The following is a 23,148-nucleotide window of genomic DNA, read 5'->3' on the forward strand; positions in this document are numbered from 1 at the left end:
TTTTGTGGATCGGGGATCGGCCGATCGATGCATATGAAACCGATTTTTTCCGCCAATCTTTTGTACCTCCGCAAACATCTTAAAGTCCGTCATAAATTCAGCCACTGTCTTCTTCTGCTGTGAGATGACTGACAGGCCCACCCACCCGGTCATGTGTGCAGCATGTGTGTGCTGCGCATGCCTCTGCTACAGAGGATAATAACAACAGTCACGGAGGCACGGTTAGCTTAGCATGTCCGCAGTAGTACACAAAAAAAGAGAGAGCGAAAGGATCGCAATTTATATTTCATGTAACACGGAAACAAGTCCTGGCGGAGCTGCAAACAAAAACGCTACTTCATTCACCATTTAAGATACCACCACACCGCTGAGTGTAGAGCTAGCAATCAAGCTAATGCTAAAGCTAAAGCTAGCAGAGCAAAGAGCCAGTGAGTGGGCTGCTGTTAGTGCTTATGTTACACATGATGCACTTTATTGTGTTTTTTTTTTTTTTTTTAGAATGTTTGACTTTTAGGAGCTTTTATCTTGTAAACTGTTGCAGATTATTTTTAGAATAATGTTTTTACATTTAAATATCCAGAAAGCTGCTGCATTTGGACATTTATTTAAAATTTTTGCTCTGAAAGGAAACTTAAAACTCAGGACACTTTATTGATGGTTTAAGATGATTTTTTTTAGTTTGTCCTGTATATTATTATCATATCATCTACCCCAAACCCTGTGATTTTCTTTATTTGTTAAACCAAAATACTGCTGTGCATTTTATTTTTTGGCAAAGAGCGGAAAACAGTTCTGCAGTGTAACCCGATGGACAAGTTTAGTTTGTTTTTAAAAAAAACTGCTTCTCTCGTCTCCTTTTTCGGCATGTACAAAAAAAAAAAAAAAAAGAATAACAAAACTTCTGTGAATGCAACCATGTCGGAAATAAATTGAATAAATAAACAAAATTAAATAAAAATGTGAAAAATTAAAGACTAAAAAAAAGTGATATAATTTAGTAATTTGGAGAGCAATGTTCCAATTTTTAATTTACTGCATATTTGAGATAACTAGCTCATATGCAGTTAAAACAACATGTTTCTATTGTTTCGTGGATATTATTCAATGTTTTACAATAAAATAAGATTGGAATATTTGAGATGTATGCTCTTAAATAAAAAAAAAAAATTAAACTGACTGGTCATGCTTTTAAAAAAAATCAGTGATCGGCCAGAAAATTGCAATTGGTGCACCCCTAATGCTAGGTAGAAAATGTAGAAAAATCAAATATAAAGTGTATTATGCAGTGGGAGAATGAATTGAGCTGAAGGTGAAGCATGTTCAGTTCTATCAGCTGTTAAGGAGTCTGATGGCAGAGCGATAGGTCATAAACCGATATTTTTCCATCCCTAGTCATTTGTGAATGTTAATTATTCTTAAAATAGAGCCAAAAATGTAATATTCATTAGATATTAGTGCTCGATCGTCATCGTTCTGCTGTAAACGCCAACAAAAATGATGACGTTTGTGTCGGGAGACAAACTTTGTTTAAAAAAAATGTCACATCATGCATTACCTGGCAACGCTGCATACACCAACCTATTGGAGTATTCCATTCACATATCATCCATAACTCTACAGCACATGTGAGTAATTGGTGGTCATCATTTCAGGCGGTGCCCAACAAAGAAAACTAGACACAATGGCCAAGGATGGAGACACATACACATACTCGTTGTTGCTCGTGTCAGCATAATATTTCTATTCATTTACGTCCCCTGCCTCTTTGTTTTATGGGTGCCCCCGGTACCCCCATCCTTACACCTGCATCCACTCATTGACCCATTTAACAAGGACAAAATTGATTGAGGGAGGAGGGTGCAGGGATGATTCGATTTCAAGGTGCACAATTGGATTTGCTGGTGAGAGCATAATGGCTTTCATGGGCTTTTACGGCACTGAATAGCTTAGCTGGAGCTGCTTTGATGGAACCGAGGTGTAATTCTGAGAAAAGATCCTGGTGATGGCAAAGGCACAAACATCCTGTTCTTGTTGTCCTGGCCGGTGGAGCGCTATGTGCTTTAAACAGAGAAGACAGAACAAGCAGGACATGTTATCCAAAGTTTCTGCCTCTCTTACTTCTTTTTTAGTTTTCTTAGAACTGCACTTGAGGAGAAAAACTCCTACATGAACAATTCAGTGAGTAGCTTGTGTTGGTGGCATTATGGCTTCAGCACAACCCAAATATGAACACACTGACTTAACAAACACATTTTAAGTAATGGGTTCCCTCCTGAGGCCTCTTGAGTTTTCTGCTGCATTTGTGTGCATCTGAAACAAACCAAAGAGAGCAGTTTTTTCCCTGAACGAGAAACAAACGTTTCTCTGCATTTTTTTTTTTTTCAGACTTTATTCCTTGTGGTGCTGATGAATTCAAGCCCTTGTCCATGAAGCAATCTTTGAACACTTTGCAAACAGTAGATAGGTGTGAGCCTGTTAGTAGAAAAACACATTGTGTAGCAGGGTTGGGGTCAATTACATACAGGGTTCTCACCAGGAATTTTTCACAGCACAGGGGATCACAGTGTGGTGCGGAAAATACTGACATTTACAACTATCTGAGGGCCAAATTTAGTGAAGTAAAGCTAAAGTTGTTTTATTTTTATTTTTTCGTTTATTTTTTTTTTTTTTTAATCTTTGTTCCAGCCATACTTTAAAACTAAAAGTTATTTGTTGAATTGGTGAAGGGTCATGATGAATGTAGTTGGAGTTACTCATGCTCGGTGTAGGTCCTCCACTAATAAATACTCACGCACACTGAATAGAAATGGACTTGATTTTGGTAAATGGACTTGATTTTATATAGCGCTTTATCACCACACTGACGCAGTCTCAAAGCGCTTTACATGTCAGCTCATTCACCCATTCACTGTCACATTCACACTCCAGTGGGACAGGACTGCCATGCAAGGCGCTAGTTGACCACTGGGAGCAACTTAGGGTTCAGTGTCTTGCCCAAGGACACTTCGACACGTAGTCAGGTACTGGGATCGAACCCCCAACCTCTCAGTAAGACATGAAATAACATTTTATTCAAAAGACTGATCCAAAGACATGCTTTTCAAATTTAAATAAGGTATTATGTGGGACCTGCAGTAATAATGGAACAAACATACTGTGCACACAGGCGCACGGAGGACACGCAGCTTCATGTGTCGCTACACACTACACCCCGGTTAAAGCTCTGTTTATATTGGACGGTGATTACGCGGAGAATGCCCACAGGCAGCATTGGGGGCAGCTAAGTGGCAGCAGGTGTCCTCAGGTGAAGACAGGAGTATCCGAGCGAATCACCTGTATTAAATAGACAATGCGGCTGATGTATGTGTTCTTGGGTTATTCAGATTAAAAAGAGAGGTAAAACAACTCGTGCTTCTCTTTTGTGTCCAAGTGTGCAACAATCACTACGACGGTACCGAATAAAAAAGGAAAAAATAACAGAAAATCCCCTCTACGTTGCTGAAAACGAAGCGTAGGGGGCGCCATCGCCCCATGAGCAAAATTACGTAACTATGTACGTAGCAACTACAATTACAAAGTCAATTATCTGAAGGCAATTACAATTTAATTGCGATTATGACAGATTTTTAAAATTACACTTATAATTATGCAATCATTGTAATTCATTATCAATTACACGATTACAATTATAATTGACCCCAACCCTGTTGTGGAGCTTGGTCCCTAACAGTCATTTATAAGCGGTTTTACTAAAACTAACATGCTAGATATTGCAGTAACCGGGGTTTGGTTTGGTTTGGTTTTTCAGGTGCCAATGGGAACACTCCGGCTGATGCAGCTCCCTCCGTGCAGAGCACCCTGCCGCACTTTATTCAGGAGCCGGAGGATGCCTACATCATCAAAAGCAACCCAATCAAGCTACGCTGCCGAGCCGCACCTGCCTTACAGATCTTCTTCAAATGCAACGGGGAATGGGTGCACCAGAATGAGCACTTCTCCCATGAATATAAAGATCTCAACACCGGTGAGGCAAAATATTTTGTTCTTCTTTTTTTTTTTCAGGTCATAAAATATTGGAAAATGTGTGTTTAGAAATAAGAAACATCCACTATTCCTTATTCCCTTGAGATACAAACAGTTTGCTTGTTGTTACAAAGAGTTGGGAAAGTACATTTTTCTCTCACTCACAAATGAAGTGTGGGCATCATCTCTGTTCAAGCAATGGTTTTGTTTTGTTGGTGTGCAGAGGCGGATCTACCGGGGTGGCATAGGGTGGCAAATGTCACCCTACAACAAAGCCTTGCCACCCCCTGCTGCCACCCTAATTTGTACACACGAGCACGGAACTATGCGGCCGTGGTCTGGCGACCGGTAATTCCCCGCTGCCGCTTCCTGACTGCGGAGCCAACGTTCTAAAAGACCAACAAAGAAGATGCATCGCGAGAGTGGCACGGAAGTGCGTTGTTTACATTGGCGCACGAGATGAAAGTGGTAAAAACATAGCTGCTATTTTTTATTAATTAATTACATTTTTTTTTTAATTGAACAATTTCAAAATCACGAACACTCGATGAGTATAGTAACTCAACTTATTACAACTTCAGAAGCAAGAACACAATAAATAAAAAAATGTAAAAAATTAAAGCAAGGGGGCAGGATAAAACAGCTGCCAAACCTTATGTATTTGCCAGGAGCGCATATTTGTATCACTCCAACAAGAAAAAAAAAGGCGTTCCAAAACGGAGCAACGGCCCCGGACTCTCTCTCCCCACCCTCCCATCGGTGAGTGTTTTGCTCATTTGAGTGTGTTTTGTGCGCTGCAGCTTGTGTGTTGTGTGTAATAACACTCGGTCTTCAACATGCTCCTATTCTGACATGTGAAAAGTACAGACTGTCAATTATAATGCTGATATTGTGAACAGAATTACATGGAAAAATAAATTTGATTTGATTCGTTTTGATTTGATTTGATTGATTTGATGTGTTCACTTGTGGAACTTCTTGTGAGTAAGATGAGTTCAGGATTGTGTAGGTTTGAATGTGTGTGTGAGGCAATGTGCACTGACAAGGGTGTGTCCTGTGTGCGCTGAATGTGCACACCTTTGGGGAGGCTGAGGAGTAGGGTTGGGCATCCGGAACCGTTATGAAGATGTTTGCCTTTCGATTCTTTTGTTTCCGCGGGGTTTGTATATGGTGCATTCAGAACGCGACTGCAGTCTGTGTGTGTGTCTGGCTACGGTTTCAGTTTGGAAGGGAGGGAGATAGGGAGATAGGAACTAATCATTGATAAAACTCAGGAAAACAATCACCAGGAATAAATAGTTGCTCCATAGTAAAGACAGTAGCTCTAACAACTGGTAAAATGATAAACTGGTGATATTACAGCCTGTGCACGCAGTACGGGGACGTGTTTACTCTGCCTCCGGGTGCTAGTGCCAACCATCCGGTGCAACCTGTTCCGTTTACTGTGTTTACCAAGGTCCGTGTGTTGAATAAGTCTGTGTGTGTCCGTGTGAATGTCCGCATGTTTATGCTTCCGTCCATCCACTCTTTTCATTATATCCATGTCTTTTAAGGCTCTTATTAAATAGTGTTGGCTGTAGTCCGGGCCACCGCCATCTTGGATTATGTTGTCACCAGCGCATCATCGCCGCAAGTGGACATACCTGCCTTACCTGGTGGAATAAATGAGAGTTGATATCCCTGCAGGAAATTAAAGAGGCAAAGATAAGATCATACATTTTTAAGGAATTGAATCGATAAGCAGTATTGATAATGGAATCGGAATTGCTAAATTCTTATAAATTCCCATCCTTATCTCTGACCAACACAAATGTCACGGCTAATATCTGTCACATGGATTCAGAAAGAGAAGCTCAAGGAAAATAAATCACATCACGTAATTTAATCAGATGAGTGCAGTAGGAGGCCAGCTGGGGTTAAAATGTGTTTCCGTCTAAGTTTTTTCAAATGTCTGTGGTCTGATAATGTAAATGAAATTGGTAAGATGAGGAAGTCAACCTTTTAACTTCCTAATTAGTTACCGTCTGGTTTCAGAGTAAAATGAGAAACATTCAAGAAGAGCAACAGAACTCATTTATAATGTTGAATGACTATAATCTGTGCGGAAAATACCAATGAAATAGCATTGGTATAAGTTTGACCTAAATTATCTCTTATCCTCTTAAGCCCCAGCCACTTTTCTCCCAAAGTCACATACCCAAAACAAATAACATTTTTGTAAGCTTCTACAGGACCTAAATGGCTTTTTGTTTTTCCAGATTAAAGTAGGACCCTTAGCGGTTACAGATTATGTGAAATTTTGGAAGTACATATTTGATACTCAGTGACAATAAATCATGTTTTAAATACAGAAATCTGTTGATGCCCCAAAAAAAAAACTGGAGATTTACATAATATGAAGCCAATTCTCATTAACAAAAGCTGTAAAAGCAGAAATAATTGAACTAATAGATGGACATCAACTGCAGCAAGTTTGATTATATTAATAAACATCAGGCCAAAGATACACAAGAATTTGTACAAAAATGTTAAGGCGGAAGCTCACTTTGCCACAACTGTGCCAAAGTTTTACACAACTTTGGAAACACATTTGTAACTGTAATATGTCAGTCAAATTGACTGAAATCATTGTTATTCTTATGTTTGACCACTAGGTGTTGATTTGGCTTGAAATAAACACATAGGCCATACGTAATGCTATTTTTGGTTCCACTCTTTGGTGCCGTTACGCGTGGCTCTTATTCAGCAATCAGAATGTTTGGCACAGCGTTGCAAAGCTGAGAGCCTGTAGAAATTGGTAATATCAAACCCTAAGGGGCTTTAGCCCTTGCCAATCAGAGCTGGGTGAAGGAGGGATCGGCCATTTTATGCACGAGCGCTATGCGCCTCATTGGACGAATTTCTCAGCTGAGAAGTGCTCAGATGTGTGTATCTGTCTGACTACACAATTTATATTTTTCAAAATATGGAGTTCTATGCACATTGGAGCAACTTTTGATAAGAAACAACAAAGGAAAGACACAATAACTGTTTCCGTGGTGTATTTTCTGATTTTATGTTTTGGTACGTAACATACCCAACCTGTATATCAATTGATTGAGCTCATCCTGTAGTTTCACGTAGGCTGTTATAGAGCTCTGTGTTTATTTTGTGACTCAGAGCAGTGGAAAAAGGCCAAGTTTGCCGAGTGGTCAACTTTTCCCTCTTTGAACATAATGGCCTGGTGTGTGTGCTGTGGTCTTTTGTTCTGAATGTGGGTTCGCTACAGTTTTAGCTGAGTTTCTTAAAATTAAGGAGAGGTATAGAATGTGTGATTTAATTCATTCTTTACAACATTTAGAGAGAGTCACGGAGACTGGAGCTGCTGTCGGGGTTGAAGAGGTTATCCTGTGTTTTCCAACCACTGTGCTATGAGAGGTTGTCAGCTGTCCCTTGGGAAATTATTCAGTTTCAATTAATTGGCCCAAAAAATATTGAGACAGCAAAAAAATTGTGTTATTGGGCATGTTTTGGCTGACAGTCATTAAAATACTCATGGTGGCTACCGGAGAGCAGTATGTAGTGCTGACATACTGCCACGTGTTGGAGTGATTGGGAAACGAGGTCGGTGAGATTCCAACATAATCTGAGAGATAAATAAGTCGGTTTAGGAACTATATGGTTACCTATATTAGTTCAGTTCTGAATACACACTGTACTGTATATGTCCTTTAGTAGTGTGGATTGAATTGTCCGTGGGTGGGCCTGTTCCCTGATTTAGATACAGTTGTGCTCATGCATTTAAAACTGGGATCATTTATAAATTGTGCACAAAAGTAAAATTTTCCAAATTCAGTTTCAGGGTTTACCTATTTTAGCGTCTCGTTAGCTTCACTTTAAACGTTTCTGTCTATTTTTCTGTGTAGATGACTTTACTGGCTATTAAACTTCCCTGAATCATACCAAACATGTTAAATAGAGTTAATAGTCAGCTACTGGTATTATTTTTACATTTTATATGCTTCAGAGATTTTAGGTAGTTACACTGAAATCACGCTTTATGTTACATTATGTACGTAGAACAATGCTTGCCATAATGCTAGACCCGCTAGGTCCTGGAACATTTTTCTTAAAAAATATATTTGTAAAAAAAATGGTTGACTTAAAACCACTGCCTTGATCTATTGAATTTGACTTCCGACACACTCTACTTAACAAACGTGAAGCCATTCCACTGCTGTCTGATGCCAAACTTTACGGTAATTCCACATACTATTGAGGCTCCTGTGTGTTAAATCAGTGAAGCCGTGGTTAAATTCCCAATATGTCATATTTTTAGAGAATTCATTCATCGTCCCAAACCAACACCAAACAAGAGTAAATGGTATTGAAATGCTGATTGGCAGATTTTTCCAATTTCACAGGTTCAACCCACAGACTCAGCTCTGCTGCTTATCATACAAATGCATGTTGCTTATAAATGTTACGATATTAAAAGGGGAAATAATCAAGCTTTAGAAATGAAAAGTCAATAATAAATAGACTAATGTCCTTTTATGCACATTTAATCAAAAGGAACGTTTGTGGTGCATCGTCTGCCATGTAAAGGAGCAATGTATAACATTATGGCTCGGTCTTCCCACAAAGTTCCAGTAAACAGTATTTATGCTACGAATTTAGTACAGATGTTGTTTTTAATGTGTATCTTTTATCTCAGCACGGAAAAATCCTTAGGTCACGACCACAGCTACTTAAACACGCTCAGAAAAAGAAGAATATCAGATTATCCTTGGATGGTTTGCAGCCTAAAACCCAACAAAAGCTGAGCAGCTTCAGTAATCATAGCCGGGGTAAGCACGCTGTGCAGTGTGTGCCTAATCTGAGCTCCTTTAAAGGAGCCCCTATAGTGTGCACTGTGCACTGTGTCAGCACAATTTACAACACAAATGAAAGGCACAGATTTTCAATAGCTTTTCAGTACGATCCCACACATGGAGTCGAGCAGACTTGCTCTACTTGATTGTTAAATTGTTTTTTAGTTTTATTTTCTTCAAAATAAACTCATTTTAAGTATTTTTTTTTTTTGAGAAAAGGTGTTGTGTAAGTTTCTAGAATCCATGTCAAAAGGTGATCTTGGCAGGGAAAAGCTCGGCCTGACAGAGTTTCATCAGTGTGGGCGGAGAAAGTTCTCTCAGTAAACAGGCAAATCACTTCAGTTTGGCATGAAAATGTAATTAAAAATACAACTGTGCTGACACATTGGACTAAAACTCATAGTTTGGAAAAAAAAAATGAAAGCTCGCTTTGGTTGACCTCGAAAGTCAAAATGCAATTTGTGCTCATCCTGCCTGAAAGCGCATTGTCTAAAGTGGCATGTCTCTTCTGATCATTAAATATTCATGGACAAATATAAGCAATGAAAGTTCCAGTTCACAACAAAATCATTTTGAAGGAAATTGCCACTAAAACCATAATTGGCCTAATTTTCTCCCTGGGAACAAATTCAACAGCTCTTTTTTTTATTGTATCCTTTTACAATAACATACTTTGTGGTAAAGTAGCTTTCTGCCCCCAGAAAGCATTACAATCAGGTTTTATTTTTTTGGGGAGTGCTGATTATTTTTTGTTTACTTATTTTCTATAGTTTTATCAACTGTTTGACATCTGCAGCAAGGCCAAAAGTAGCTTTAAAAGGGAATGCTGTTTAATAAACGACGGATGGAGATGAAAACGAACTTTCAAGCAGCAATTTCAAAGTGCACAAAGTGTCAAGATGCTCCAACTGCATTTTATTCGAACTAAATGTATATTTTTAGAAAAGGAAAGTGTAGAATAACAGGTTGTTTAAGATTGTTTTGTGTTGTGTTATCATTTGAAAAAGAATAATAATTTAAACATGTTCAATATACATTTTTTTTATCACCATTTGTTTCCATTATAAAATATTACATATTTCAGGGGACCACATTTGAATTCCAGGTGACCACACATAGGGTCACGACCCCAAGGTTGAAAAACCTGCATTACATCATTATGTTTTTAATGTGTGCAGGGGTAATAATGATAATAATAATACTTCATTTTATTTAAAAGTGCCTTTCGGGCCACCCAAGGACGCTTCACAATAAAAACAAAGTAATAAAAACAGTATAATAAAACAGAATAATAAAAACAGTGCAATACATTAAAAACAGTAAATACAGAGAAAAGAAAAGCAATGAAGGTACATGTAGGGGGTACTTGGCTTTAGGTTAAATGTCTGAAGGGGTACGGGACTGTGGAAAGTTTGGGGAACACTGATTTATCATTGCATCCAATAGTTTCTTGAAACAAAGTACTCTGTGGCTTTAATGTTGTTCCTTTGATTTGTGCCTTCTGTGGATATATATATATATATATATATATATATAAATATATATATGCCAATTCTAATGCCTGACCTTTTATGTCCGTATTTGTTTTGCTTTATTGGCCCGTTGTTGGCATTATGAGCGAAGATAATTTAGTTCTAGAGGCTCCTTTAAACCTCATTATCTCATGAGATGGCTCCATTTCTTTGAAATAGTTTTAGATGGAAAAGTTCACCTTTTCGTTATAATTCTTGATTCATGGGCTCCATCTCCAGCGCTTCGCTTTCATTTTCAGGAGTGAAACAGAGGAGGTTGTACAACAATTGTCTGGATAATCAATGCAAAGTTGGCCCCCACGCTCGATCAGCTTGATTCTCCTCAGAGCTTTTTCCTCTTTAAAGATGCATGGCTGTTAGGACATGATCATTATCGCCCAAGACTTTCAAATGTGCAGTTGCGTACCCCACCAATCACGTCCCATTAGTTTTGTCAGGTGGAGCCTTGTTGATTAGAAGACTCGACTAAGGCCTCCTGAAGGGATTTCTGGCAAACACAGAAGCCGATGTGACACCTCTGCTGGAACGCTCAGTGATTAGAGGCAGCGAGAAAGCCGTCGTTCTTGTATTCATGATGATCCCTCCACAGGAAGGAGGCTTTAATTGCTTCAGGAAGTTCATTATGGTGTGATTGCTGTGCTGTGAAATTGTAGCAAGGTTGATAATGGCGAAATTAAACTTGGAGCTTTGATTGTTTGTGGTTTAGTGTGCAGAGAGAGAAGTACAAGGGCAAGTTCACTTCATATTTAACATCCAGCATCCAGCGGGATGGAAGGTAATCAGTGTGTTGGACTGATAAGAACAAGACTCCCTCCATAAAGCTGCAGCAGTGCTGTGTTAATGCCCAAAATAACATAAATCACTTCTACAACCAGGATTACAGAAGGACTGAGGTCCATCTATCCAAACCCACTTATCCTGATCAGGGTCACCGAGGTAACGGAGCTTATTCCTGTCCATATCAGAGCCTTACTTCTCAGTTTTTGTTGGTATAATGTGCTCACACTGTGCCAGAGTCAGCACTAGATTGTAATTTATGCTTCTCGCTCTGAAACCAGCAGACAGTCAAATTAATCTCTCTGATGTTTACATGGTAACGACAAAAAAAAGAGAAATTGCACATAATCCTCTGATTACATCCAATAATAAGTCTACTAAAGTGTCCGTCCTTCATGTTTCCAAGGTACAGAGACTTTCTATTGTGATAGCAGCGTTTTCCTCCTGTTTTCAACCCCATCCCCGGTATACGGTGGCTGAGAAGTGCCAAACACTTTTACAAACTCCACAACAAATTAACATTTTTGAGAACAAATATTAATAATAATTTGCAAATACAAATAACAAAACACCTTTACAAGTGTTGTTACAGATTTACAATGGCACATTCAAGTGTTTCCATATTTGTTCATTTGTTTTGACCTTTTGTAAAAGTGTTGCGGTCATTTGTTAATTTGTTGCGTACAGAAAGGAAGGGTCCGAAGTAGACGACAAGCTGTACATTTGCCATTGTAAATCTGTTTCAACATTTGGGTTTTATTATTGTCATTTTTTTTTGCTAATTATATACATTTGTTTTCAAAATTATAATTTTGGTGTGACATTTGTAGGTGTTTTGGTAATTGTTTTTTTTTGATAATTGTGTATTTGTTTTCAAAAATTTTAATTTGTTGTATTTGTAAAAGTGTTTTCCGATTGTAACATATTTTTTAGCTAATTGTGTATTTGTTTTCAAAATTGTACATTTGTTTTCAAAACTACAAATTTGGTGTGGCATTTGTGTTTTGGTATTTCTGTTTTTTTTTTTGTTTGTTTGTTTTTTAGATAATTATGTGTATTTGTTTTCAAAATTGTGCATTTGTTTTCAAAATTATAAATTTGGTGTGGCATTTGTAAGTGTTTTGGTATTTGTTTTTTGTTTTTTTGGTTTGTTTGTTTTATAGATAATTATGTGTATTTGTTTTTAAAAATGTCAATTTGTTGTGATATTTGTAAAAGTGTTTTGCTATTGTAATATTTTTTAGCTAATTATGTGTTTTCAAAATTGTAAATTTGTTGTGTTTTGCCCTTCTCAGCCACCGTACTGGGCCTCCTTTTAGCAGTGCTACAGTGATAACATGTGACAAAGTTACACTTCAAGCATTTTCACCCATAAGGGCAGAAAACAGTCTCTCCGTATTGACCCTGAGCTGTGCTATATACACGAGGCAGCATGTGAGTTACAAGGCAACAAATAAGACAAAAACTAGTAATTCTCTAGCACTAGGATAAACACACCCAAGAGATAGCACAGATGTAATAAAATACATTTCAAATGATTATTTATTGGCAGTGTTGTTGAATTTTGTAGAGACGAACTCGGAGCCAAAGACGAGGAGTCTCTTGTGAGGTTTTATTAGCAAACTTAAGTCAGTCCTGGAACACAGATTTCAGAGTTTTCTTTTATTTTCATTTTTTATTTTTTTTACACTTAGCCTGATGCTGCGCTGCACATTAAATACATTCCCATGTCCATGTAAAGATAATATATCTTAATGATGAATTTGTGTGAACTATTACTTATTATTTGTGGAGCTGAGCGATATGAACCAAAACTCATATCTCGATACTTTTTTTTTTTTTTTTCAAAATGGCAATATATGATATAACTCTGGATAATTTGAATTAAAATAAAATCTTACCAGAAACACAGTTTAGGGTTAGGGTTTTATTATACAAAATGCCACACAGGAACATTTATTAATAAACAGCTTCACAATATGTTCCACTTTAGTCTTTTACTTCTCAAGAGACAGCACGTGTGAGTGAGTTCTGTAATGTGGCTTGTCTGTAATGTGGCTTACATATATATTTATATAATGATATAGCCGATATTAAAATTTTCTATATTGCCAAAATAGAAAACTTGATATATCTCCCAGCACTAATTAAATGCCTGTGTCTTCTCTGCGCTGACAATGGCTGGCTCTTAAAGCCTAATATCGAATAGGGAAATCTATTGAGGTAAAACTGTTTTGATTTTGAATGGTATGCAACAATGCAGCACATTGAACGGAAAACAATAAACACTCAGAAGTAATTAATCACATCTTTCTCTCAATATGAATTTATAGGTAATAACTTGAACATAAAAACATATTCTGGTAAAGAGAGAAGTTTCCAAAGAACCACGGCAGTAACAGAATGATGCACATTCACTGCACGTTTAACCCCAGGCAGGGCATGTAGCTAACATGTGAGTGACAGGTTCTGCATCGTAGGCTTGTGTCGTCGAGCTAATGTCATTAGGAAGTATGCGGCGTAATGTGAAATGAGGTACATTTTCTCTGTAACCATGGTTAACCCGAAGGTGCATGACTAATTCTAACATCACATTTCCATCAATAAATCAAGACTGCATTACTCGATTAAAGTATCTCATCTTAATGTGGTTCTTATATTGCTTCAAATTACTAGTGGGAATGAGAGGTGATTTAGAAGCTGCATTTACAATAAAAAAAAAAAAAAAAAAACTTGTGGCGGTCGACATGTTTTGCAAACTGTGATTAAAATGTTCCATTTACGTAACAGCTGAAAGGAATGCGTAGATCTGTAGTGACATGGCTGATGGTGGCAACCAAATGCTGCACCCACCAGTGTAAGTTCTCATTTTCTGGGAATTAAGTAAGTAGGTAATTAATTTATAAAGTGCCTTTTGCAGATAAAATCACAGAGGGCTGTACAGAGCAGAGGAGAAATTAAAACAGGAGCAACATCATAAAATAATAATACAAATTAAATTGCATTTAACTCAAAGCTTTTCTGAAGAGCAAAGTCTTCAAATGTTTCTTAAAGCTGATATCCGGAGTTTCTGAGAAATCTGTTTATTTTTTTGAAATTCGAAAAAAATACCCAACTAGTCTTTTACTATGGTCTACTGCCGGTGGTCATTCATATATATTAATGTATATACAGTAAGTCCCTCCTTTGACCTATAGACCCCTATACAAATGGAAACGATTGCCTTGTGCGCCCAGCCAATAGGCTTTGACTTCCTGTTTTTGAGACTGTCAATCAAAGTGAATGTAGAACTGTGCACGAAAACAAGGTCACGCATCACAGCAGCAAACGGGTCAATATGATTTTGGCTCTTACCTGACCCATAGACCTATATCAACACGACCCAATGCAACCGTGTTATGTTCCACGATGTGTGTGCAAAAAAGTAGAGGCGTGGCTTCTGGTAGATTGGGAGAAGAAGTGGGAGGAAGTGAAGCTGGTTAGGGCGGGACATTGAGACGTTTCTCAGAAACTCCGGATATCAGCTTTAAGAGTCCACACAGTGAAGCTCCAGGAGAGACTGGTGCAGGTTATTCCAGAGTCTGGGGGCAACACACTGGAACGCCAAGTCTCCTCTGGTTTTCAAATTAGTTTTTGGGATCTTTAGGAGACCCTGGCCTGAAGACCGAACAGTGCACCCTGAAGTGTAGTTGCACAACAAGTCAATGATACGCTATATTGAGGGGCCTGGCCATGTAACGCTCGGAAAGTCAGAACTAAAATTCTTTATGCGAAATTAGAAGAGTAAAAATAATGGGGGTAATGAGAGATGTTCTGGGAGCACCAGTCAAAAGTATGGCAGCAGCATTCTGTACGATCTGGATTCTGTTTAGGGTCGAGTTATTAAAACAAGTGAAAACAGAATTGCGATATGATATGATATGAACGCGTGGATGATCAATTCGAGATCTGATTTTGATAACAACTTCCTCACTTTAGAGATATTTCTCAGGTGATAAAAACTGTTTTTGGTCAGTAAACGACAGTGACCCTCCAACGACATTGACTAGTCAAACACAACCCCAAGGTTTCTGACAGATGAGCCCAGATCACCAAGAGAGTTCCTAATCAGAGGGATCTTTTTATCAGGAGCGATGATCACAGTTTCTGTTTTGTTACAATTTATCTGGAGGTAATTTTATGACAACCAGTTTTTGATACCAGATACACTATCTAAGAACTCAGATAAAAAAGTGAAACTCTGAGTCATTAAAGAAGCAATACAACTGGATACCATTAGCATAAAGATTATAAGACACATTTGGTAAGTGCAACGTCAAAATCCTTGAACCGTATTGTTCCTGGTCGTGTTACGAATAACGTCATAACGTCCAAGGAACTGGATAAGACATAATAAAGCTTTTAAAACATCAAATTTAAATTCTATTTCCCCTAACAACTTCTATGGGAGCAGAGTTGGGTGGAGTACGCCTCGTGAACATGTTATGCAAAGGCTCAATATGGCAAGGGATATTATGTGTATTTGTTGGCCAAATGTAATACAGTATGTAAATGACTCCAAATACAGTTTTGGCACATATTTATTAACAAAATGTTAGTATTCAGCTTCATACTGATCATCTAGGGTCTATACTACGAAGCAAGATAATTATATCTTGGATATATCTCTGTTAGCGGGCTTCACATATCCAAACATTTTCAGTCAGACAGTCGCTGTCCTATGAATCTTGATTACAACTCGCTAGGTTAAGCGTGTTGATTTCAGCCTGGCTACGTGCACACTCTTGTGATAGGGTAGGAGATTACAGCGTCAAACGAATCATAGTCAAAGAGAAACTGGAGAGCAATTTAAGTCACAATTGAGGAAAAATTCTTTAAAAATATGAAGAAATAAAGTCCATAATTCTGACCAAAAATAACATTGTTGTTGCAGTAAAAGCAGCAAGGAATGAATGGCAGGAAATGATGCATGTTAAACTTAAATTAGTGAGATTATAAACGGAGAATAAACAGACACTCTGATCAGTTTCATTTCACTTTCACCTTTTACCTTGTCTGTGGCTCTGATTCTGCGGGACTTTAGTACTCGCTCAGATCCTAGCCAGCACAACACCTGGTCCCGACCAGGTTAGCCGTTCAGCCTAAGTTACCATGGTGATTTAGCGCAAAAAACTTATATATTTTTAACACTAAAAAATAAAGATATAAGAATGCAGTTTCCTTTCAGACAAGTACACACTATTATATGTTTGCCAGGGAGTTAATATGTTGAAGTAGAAGATGACCTAAATGAAGAGGGATGTAATGTAAGCTACCATAACTTACGGAACCTTCTTTAACTTACCTTAACTTTGTACCATACCTTATCGTATCATCAGAATCACAAACAACTGTATCGATCCAAAGATTGTCCATTTGCTGCCAGCTTACCCCGACACAAATAATTCAACCAACATCCCAAATTCTCATCATGTCAGACAGAAATCAATTGGACAACAGGAGTCGGTGATGAAAAGAGCGATCACTAAATAATGTAACATCTGAAGATGAAAAAGAATCAGAAAACAACAAAACCCAGTGAGATATTTTTATTACAACTGTAGGTCCTGAGTGCATGATTGTTTCACAGCCCTTACCAACACAGAATGACCTCAGGTTGCATCAGGTTCATTATAGTTTCAGTGTTTCATCTTCCAGCCAAAATAAATATTCACTGCAGACACTGTCAATGCATCCGTCTCGTAAAAGACTGAACAATATGAATGAATTAGTATCTATCTGTTCTAACTGTCTGTAATAAATTGCATATCTATGTCTTCCTGCTTGTCATTTGATAACATTAACTGTGGTTAATTTCTTTTCGCCACCTGTGAGATGAGACCGTTTTGGTTATGTGAACAATAGGGCTCTACATTAGCTGTTTGTCACTCGTTCCCACCAATGCTCACGCAGCGTTTCCTTGAAGCCAGTGGGATCAGACTTGGCAGTTTCCTTCCCATTGGGCTGTGTTGACTACCATTTGGACTTTTTTAATATGAAAATTCCAAACAGTAGTGGAAAATCATCATCTGTGTCTGGCAGCTTTACACAGGCACATTAGATCTGGAGTTGGGAAAAAAATAAATATTGAGCACAATTGACTTTTTATCTTTATCCGACACTGGTTATTCTGACTAATTGATGTTTATATTAGGAGTGTGAATGGTTTCCACAGATTAAGTTTGATTAACTTGTTGGTGATTACCTCAATACTGGTCATCCTTTATCAGGTGTTTATAAAATACCATCGCTAATAAGTAGGGTGCTATATCAAGGTTTCACTTGTGTAGAATGTAGAAAAAGCCATTATTGTTTGGAATAACAACATTTTTCTGCTGAATACAAATGTATTTGGGTGTGAAGTAGTGCTGTTGATTGATCCTGGTCCAGATCTCAACATTTTACTTGAAACACATTACTTTAATTAATAACTAATTACTTTAAAAAGTAATCAATTTGCAATTCTGCATCAATTCAGGTCAGTGTTGTATTTGTCCACTTTGTTTTTGCCATATCACTTTGCTCAGTTGTCATCATATTAAAACTGTATTCAGATAAATATTCACAAATTGGCAAAATGTCCTTTTTTGTGGGATATCACAAATATGTCATTACCCCTCCTCAAGTAATGTGCTGTTCCATTGAGGTCTATGAACTAATATGTGTGCAATAAATCTATAGATGCTAAACATTTAATGTCCATTTTCACTTTTGTCTCTTCTGTTCATTGCCGATCATTTTGAAAAGGAAAATTGGAACATATTATATCTTCATTAGCTAAAATTAGACTTTGCTTGTTCATTGGGATTCCGTCGTCGGTAATTGTCCTCACCTCTGTCATTATCTGTGACGCTTTACCGCCTCCAAAGATACTGGAAAATTACTAACTGGTTTACCGCAACCTTCGCCACACTCATTGGTTACCTCCCACCTCAATTGATGCATTTACCCGGCTGTGCGGCTGCAGGGCTGAGTGGGTTCTCCTTGCTATCTGCTGACCCAGGTGGATTAGCAATTAGAAGAACTGGAGGATGCCCTCGCTCCAGCCTGTAGCATCAGCTTGTGTAACATGCAAAAGCCATAGATAAGGACGGACTTAATGGTCAGGCTTTGTCCTGGTACCGTAATAAACAGCAACACTGTGTATTGAATGAGTCCCAGCTAATCAGAAGAGAACATCACTAAAGAATTGGAATGTTATTGATTAGGACATCAGCCCTCAATGCCACCAGGAGCACCTGATAGCATCTCTTATTTACCAACCAGGCTGATGAATCACCAGACGCTGATAAAGCTAACAATGCCCTTGAGTTCTCCAGTAGCTGACGCCAACAGAGGACTGTGTGTATCTACAACGTGTGCGGGATAACACCTGAAGACAAGCAATCTGGCAAAGTGTGTGTATGAGTATTGATTGCATTTTTTATAGATTTTTTTTTTTTTTTTCCCTACTCGCCATCTGTAAAATAATGCTGTCAGAGGCCCTCTACAGATTAAATTTTAGTGAGGTCATTTGAATATCACCTAAATAATGTCATTCCCACCATGTACAGTGTATACTGCCTGCTACTGTATGTGTAAGCAACTAGCAGAGGTATAAAGAGTACTGATATATCCTACTCAAGTAGAAGTACTGTTACATGATTGAAATTATACTCAATAACAAGTAAGTCCAGGGCCAGGTCATTTTGGGGCCCTAAGCAAAATCAGTATATGGGGCCCATAGTGCACGTGCAAATCATTTTTTTGGGGGAAAAAAAAAAAAACATTATGGTATTATTATTATCCAGGTTTTCCCCCAGAAAACTTGCTAAGCCTGGTGGTAGAGAAGCCCACCGTGTTTTTGTAAAAAAAAAAAAAAAAAAAAAAAAGACTATTATGTGTTATTACTGTATAAGCCATGTATTAACTATACTTAAACGTAGAGTCTTACAAAAAGGTACAATCTTGAAATATGGTTTTAAACACACACAAAAAATTACAATTAAAATAAATAATATCAATTGTTTTCACTTAAGTTAGATTCTGGTGAATCTTAAAACAAGCCATTGCTGGTCATCTTTAAAAGTAAACTAAATATGCATGAATAAAAAAGTGTAAACATGGCCATGGGGTAAAAGGAGGAAACTCAGACGCTTTAGTGATTGACAAGCCAACAGCATGAAAAATATGAAAGCTATTAGTTATTTCATAATTGATATTCCATTTTAGTCTGTGTACTGTATTTACAACAGTAACCCAGTAATCGGTTGGCATGCAGCTATTCTAGCAGTGAAGAAGAGATGCTATGCTAGCACACAGAGCTAATAGAAAAACTTAACTTTCACAGATATTCACATAATATTACAGGTATTATTTCGGTGCTAAAAGGGTAAGGAATCATTTATGAACATGTAAGAGTAGTTGGCGATTCCGCCCGCCGCCTACGCTTCTGGACAGATAAAATCTCTTCGACATGACGAGTACTGTTTGTTTCAGGTATTTTCTTCTACGCTACTTGCTTACAATGAGCTGACCAATCGTGGCAAGGTCAGGTCCAACGTCACTCTCTCGGTTGCCAGTTTGAAATTACAAACAAATGCATGGCTGGATAGATTACTGGAAATGTTCCCTGCAGTTTTGATGCACGCAATGCACAGCAGTACCAGTATCATGCAAGTGGAGTTGCCAGGTCGGGAGCCCTCTAGTGGCCAGGGGGCCCTAAGCATACATAAAATACTCAAGTACAAGAACAAGTAAGTCATAGGAGCAAAACGATGGAACTTTCTACCCATGCATCTAAAATTAGAGACAATGGTAAAAAAAGTAGCTGAAATAAATAGTACTCAAAGTAAAAGTAACTAGTAACTTTCACCCCCCCATGGTTTATTTTTGGTTATAAATCTTGCCACGGTTCCCTTGCATACAGTAAACATCTCATGTATAAACTTATAAAGGAAGAGACAAAATCTTGCACAATTTTAATTTTTTTATATTTTCCACAAAGGCATCTGTATAAAATAAAAAGTCAAATTTTGGACTATTGCAGTATACATACAATAATAATAATCTAAATCAGTTTATAACATAAAAAAAAAAAATTAAAAACAATATGCATACATAATATACAACTTTTAAAACCTTAATATGATAAAAGCTTGCACAGTAAAACTGAATAAAAGCAGAAATACGTTTAGGTTGATAGTTTATACGTAATTTTTATTTATTATTTTGTTACTTAATGATTAGCACTATCAATAATACAGGGAATTTGTGGCTAAACGGTATGTCTTAAAAAAGTATAAGATGTTGCTGTTTGTGTGTGTTTTATATGTGTCAATGTCCACAAAACTGGATGACATTTAACGAGGCGCTAAAACTATTCACTTTCTATGGTAGATGGTGGAATTATGACGAGTAGTCTTGAAGTGATCTTAGATGTGTTTGAAGCTAAATGTTGATATAAATACCTCCAAATGTCATTTCTAACACAAATCAGTGACAAAGTTGTATTATTCAGCTTTAGACCTATCATCAGAAGTGCATTCATGGGACGGGTTGGATAGCGCTTTCCTTAAGCCTGTGCAAAACACTGACATCTGCTTATTGAAGTCATATACTATTAATGATCTGTGTGATAACAGTCACTTTATCACAGCGCCGGTTGGACTTGTAATTAGCGTCTGTTGCCGTTTGGAGAAGAAGTTTCTGCAGCTGTGCAGTTTTTATATCTTTCATACTTTCTAATCTCTATCACAGCTGTGTCTCTGAGAGAAAGAGAGAGAGAGACAGAGAGAAAAAGGGGAGCGAGGAATGAACGGAGCTGCATGAAAGAATATTACCGCTTCCTAGACCATTATGGGATTAGGATTTGACTCGATAGTGTTTGAGGTCTCAGTCTTTAAAAGCTACGGTGAATTCAGCCTCTATAAGAAGCTGCAGGCTCTGCTTCTCAGACGACTGCTGTTGAATGAGGACATGATGAACACGAGGAGGAATTCTTGCAAGACGATCTATAAGTTATTAATACGTATAGTCATCCATTATAACTACTAAATAAATAAAAGCATATGGTATAGTTGTATAAAAGATGCAACAGCTTTTTTTCACTAATCAAACAAACTGTTTAGCAGATGGGAACGTAGATTGTTTTTCAACTTTATTGATGTTTTGTATTTACCGGTACTTTTAATATCCTGATGAAGAGCAGAGAATAAAAAAAGTTGCTGTTCTTGGCAATTCATCTCTATTGGGGCGTCCAGATCAAGTGGTTATGGTACATTTTATTTACAAAAAAGTTGGGGCAATATTGTGCTGTGTTGTGCACATCCAGTTCGACGTTGACTACAAATCACCTACATATATCTCTGGAAAAACCTTAAATATACTGAAAATAACTCCCAACAGAAATGTATTCACTTGGAAAGGAACTCCTATCTTTGTTGCTCATCTTTCCTGAAGTTGGTTGGTAGATGATGAACCAAAGCCTTTTATGTTTTTAAGTAGACTTCATTGTAATCAGTCTTACCGTTATTACCAAGATTATTGTTATTTCAACGCTTCAGTACCTCACTGACAACAACAGTAATGGGTGTAAAATATCGCCTGAAGTTAACTCGGTCCCGTTTCTCTTTCTGAAGCCATTTCCAGCATTTTCCTTCAGAGTTTCCATAACAATATTTGTCGTTGGGTGACACTGACGTGAGACCATCAGATGAGGGGGTTATGATAGACCCCTCCCACCAGTATGTCAGGTATAGACCGAATTTACATTTGCACTTCACATATGCAGGAATTGGCAGGCAGAGGTATCTTACATGGTGATAATAGCATATGGTGAAGCATTTTCTTAGACCTTAAAGCACCATAAGTCATTATGTCTGCCCCACATTGTGCCTGTAAGGACTGCATAAACGGCACTTATGCACTTGGGAAATGGCTTCGAAAGGAATACAATGTACACAGCTATAATTGCGGTATTTCAAGATAAAAAGAATATACCCTTACAGTTAAATGTACATGTTTATCTTCTTTGTAATCGTCCCTCAATCTCTCGTGTCCATGTATTAATTTCTTTAGCGTCGATCATTTTTTCTGCATGTATGATCAGCGTAACCTTTGACCCGATCCCACAATACAGTGGCTAAGATGACCATTTGTCATCTGCATCACCTGTCCTGCCACTTCCTTAATTGCGATTACTGCCTCCAACCTGGCTGGGAGTCTGAGAGGGAAACAGCACAAAGCTGGCTCTATCAGAGGGAGACTCTTTATCTTTGATTGTGCTAAAAGTTCAGACATGTTTATTAGAGCTGAGTGCAAAAAAACGATCTATTCAATCTTGAATCGATTTCATTGAAATTTTACAAAATTGATTCACAGGTGCTGAAATCGATCTCTCAAGCTATAGTCTGGTGTTAGCAAAGACGACTACAGCGTCTGCTCAAAGCGAGAGTGCATTCATTTCAGTGCAAACATGGCAGACGAAGCTCCGCTGGGTAAGCCACCTAAGGGTGTAAGAAAAAATTGATTCGGTGATATATCGCAATATTTCACCGCACGATTATTGTATCAAAAAAATTTCCAGATTTGTCTTTTTAATTGTTTTTTTATAATAGAAAACACATTAAATTGCACTAGCACGTAAACGCCCAGTGACTAGGTTTCAGTGAACCACATCAGACCTTGTTAAACTACCTCACTCCTCAATGCAATTTAGCTTAAAAGTTGATTGCACTTTATTTTTGTAAAAGTTGACCTTTTTTGAAAAAGAATATTTGACAGTTTGATGAACATACCACTTATTTTTGATATTTGTACTTCAATTACAATTAATGACCATTTAGTTGTTCTGGCAAGTTTAGAAAAAAAATGAAATCAATTGCATTTCATTTGCGTTTTGTACTTGTAAAGGTGAAATTTGTCATTTTTGATATCATGATTAT

At 37.6% G+C, this 23,148-nt stretch overlaps 1 protein-coding gene across 2 annotated transcripts in view; it reads left to right on the forward strand.

Moving 5' to 3' along the window:
* Positions 1–23,148, forward strand: part of unc5db (unc-5 netrin receptor Db) — a 290,269-nt gene that overhangs the window by 119,680 nt on the left and 147,441 nt on the right. For both annotated transcript variants that reach the window (XM_028458242.1, XM_028458243.1), the window contains exon 2: positions 3,809–4,024. In XM_028458242.1, coding sequence (XP_028314043.1) covers positions 3,809–4,024 — 216 coding nt within the window. The remainder of the gene's footprint in view (positions 1–3,808; positions 4,025–23,148) is intronic.

Source organism: Gouania willdenowi, chromosome 9 (genome assembly GCF_900634775.1).
Source record: "Gouania willdenowi chromosome 9, fGouWil2.1, whole genome shotgun sequence".
In the NCBI taxonomy this organism is placed as follows: Eukaryota; Metazoa; Chordata; class Actinopteri; order Blenniiformes; family Gobiesocidae; genus Gouania; species Gouania willdenowi.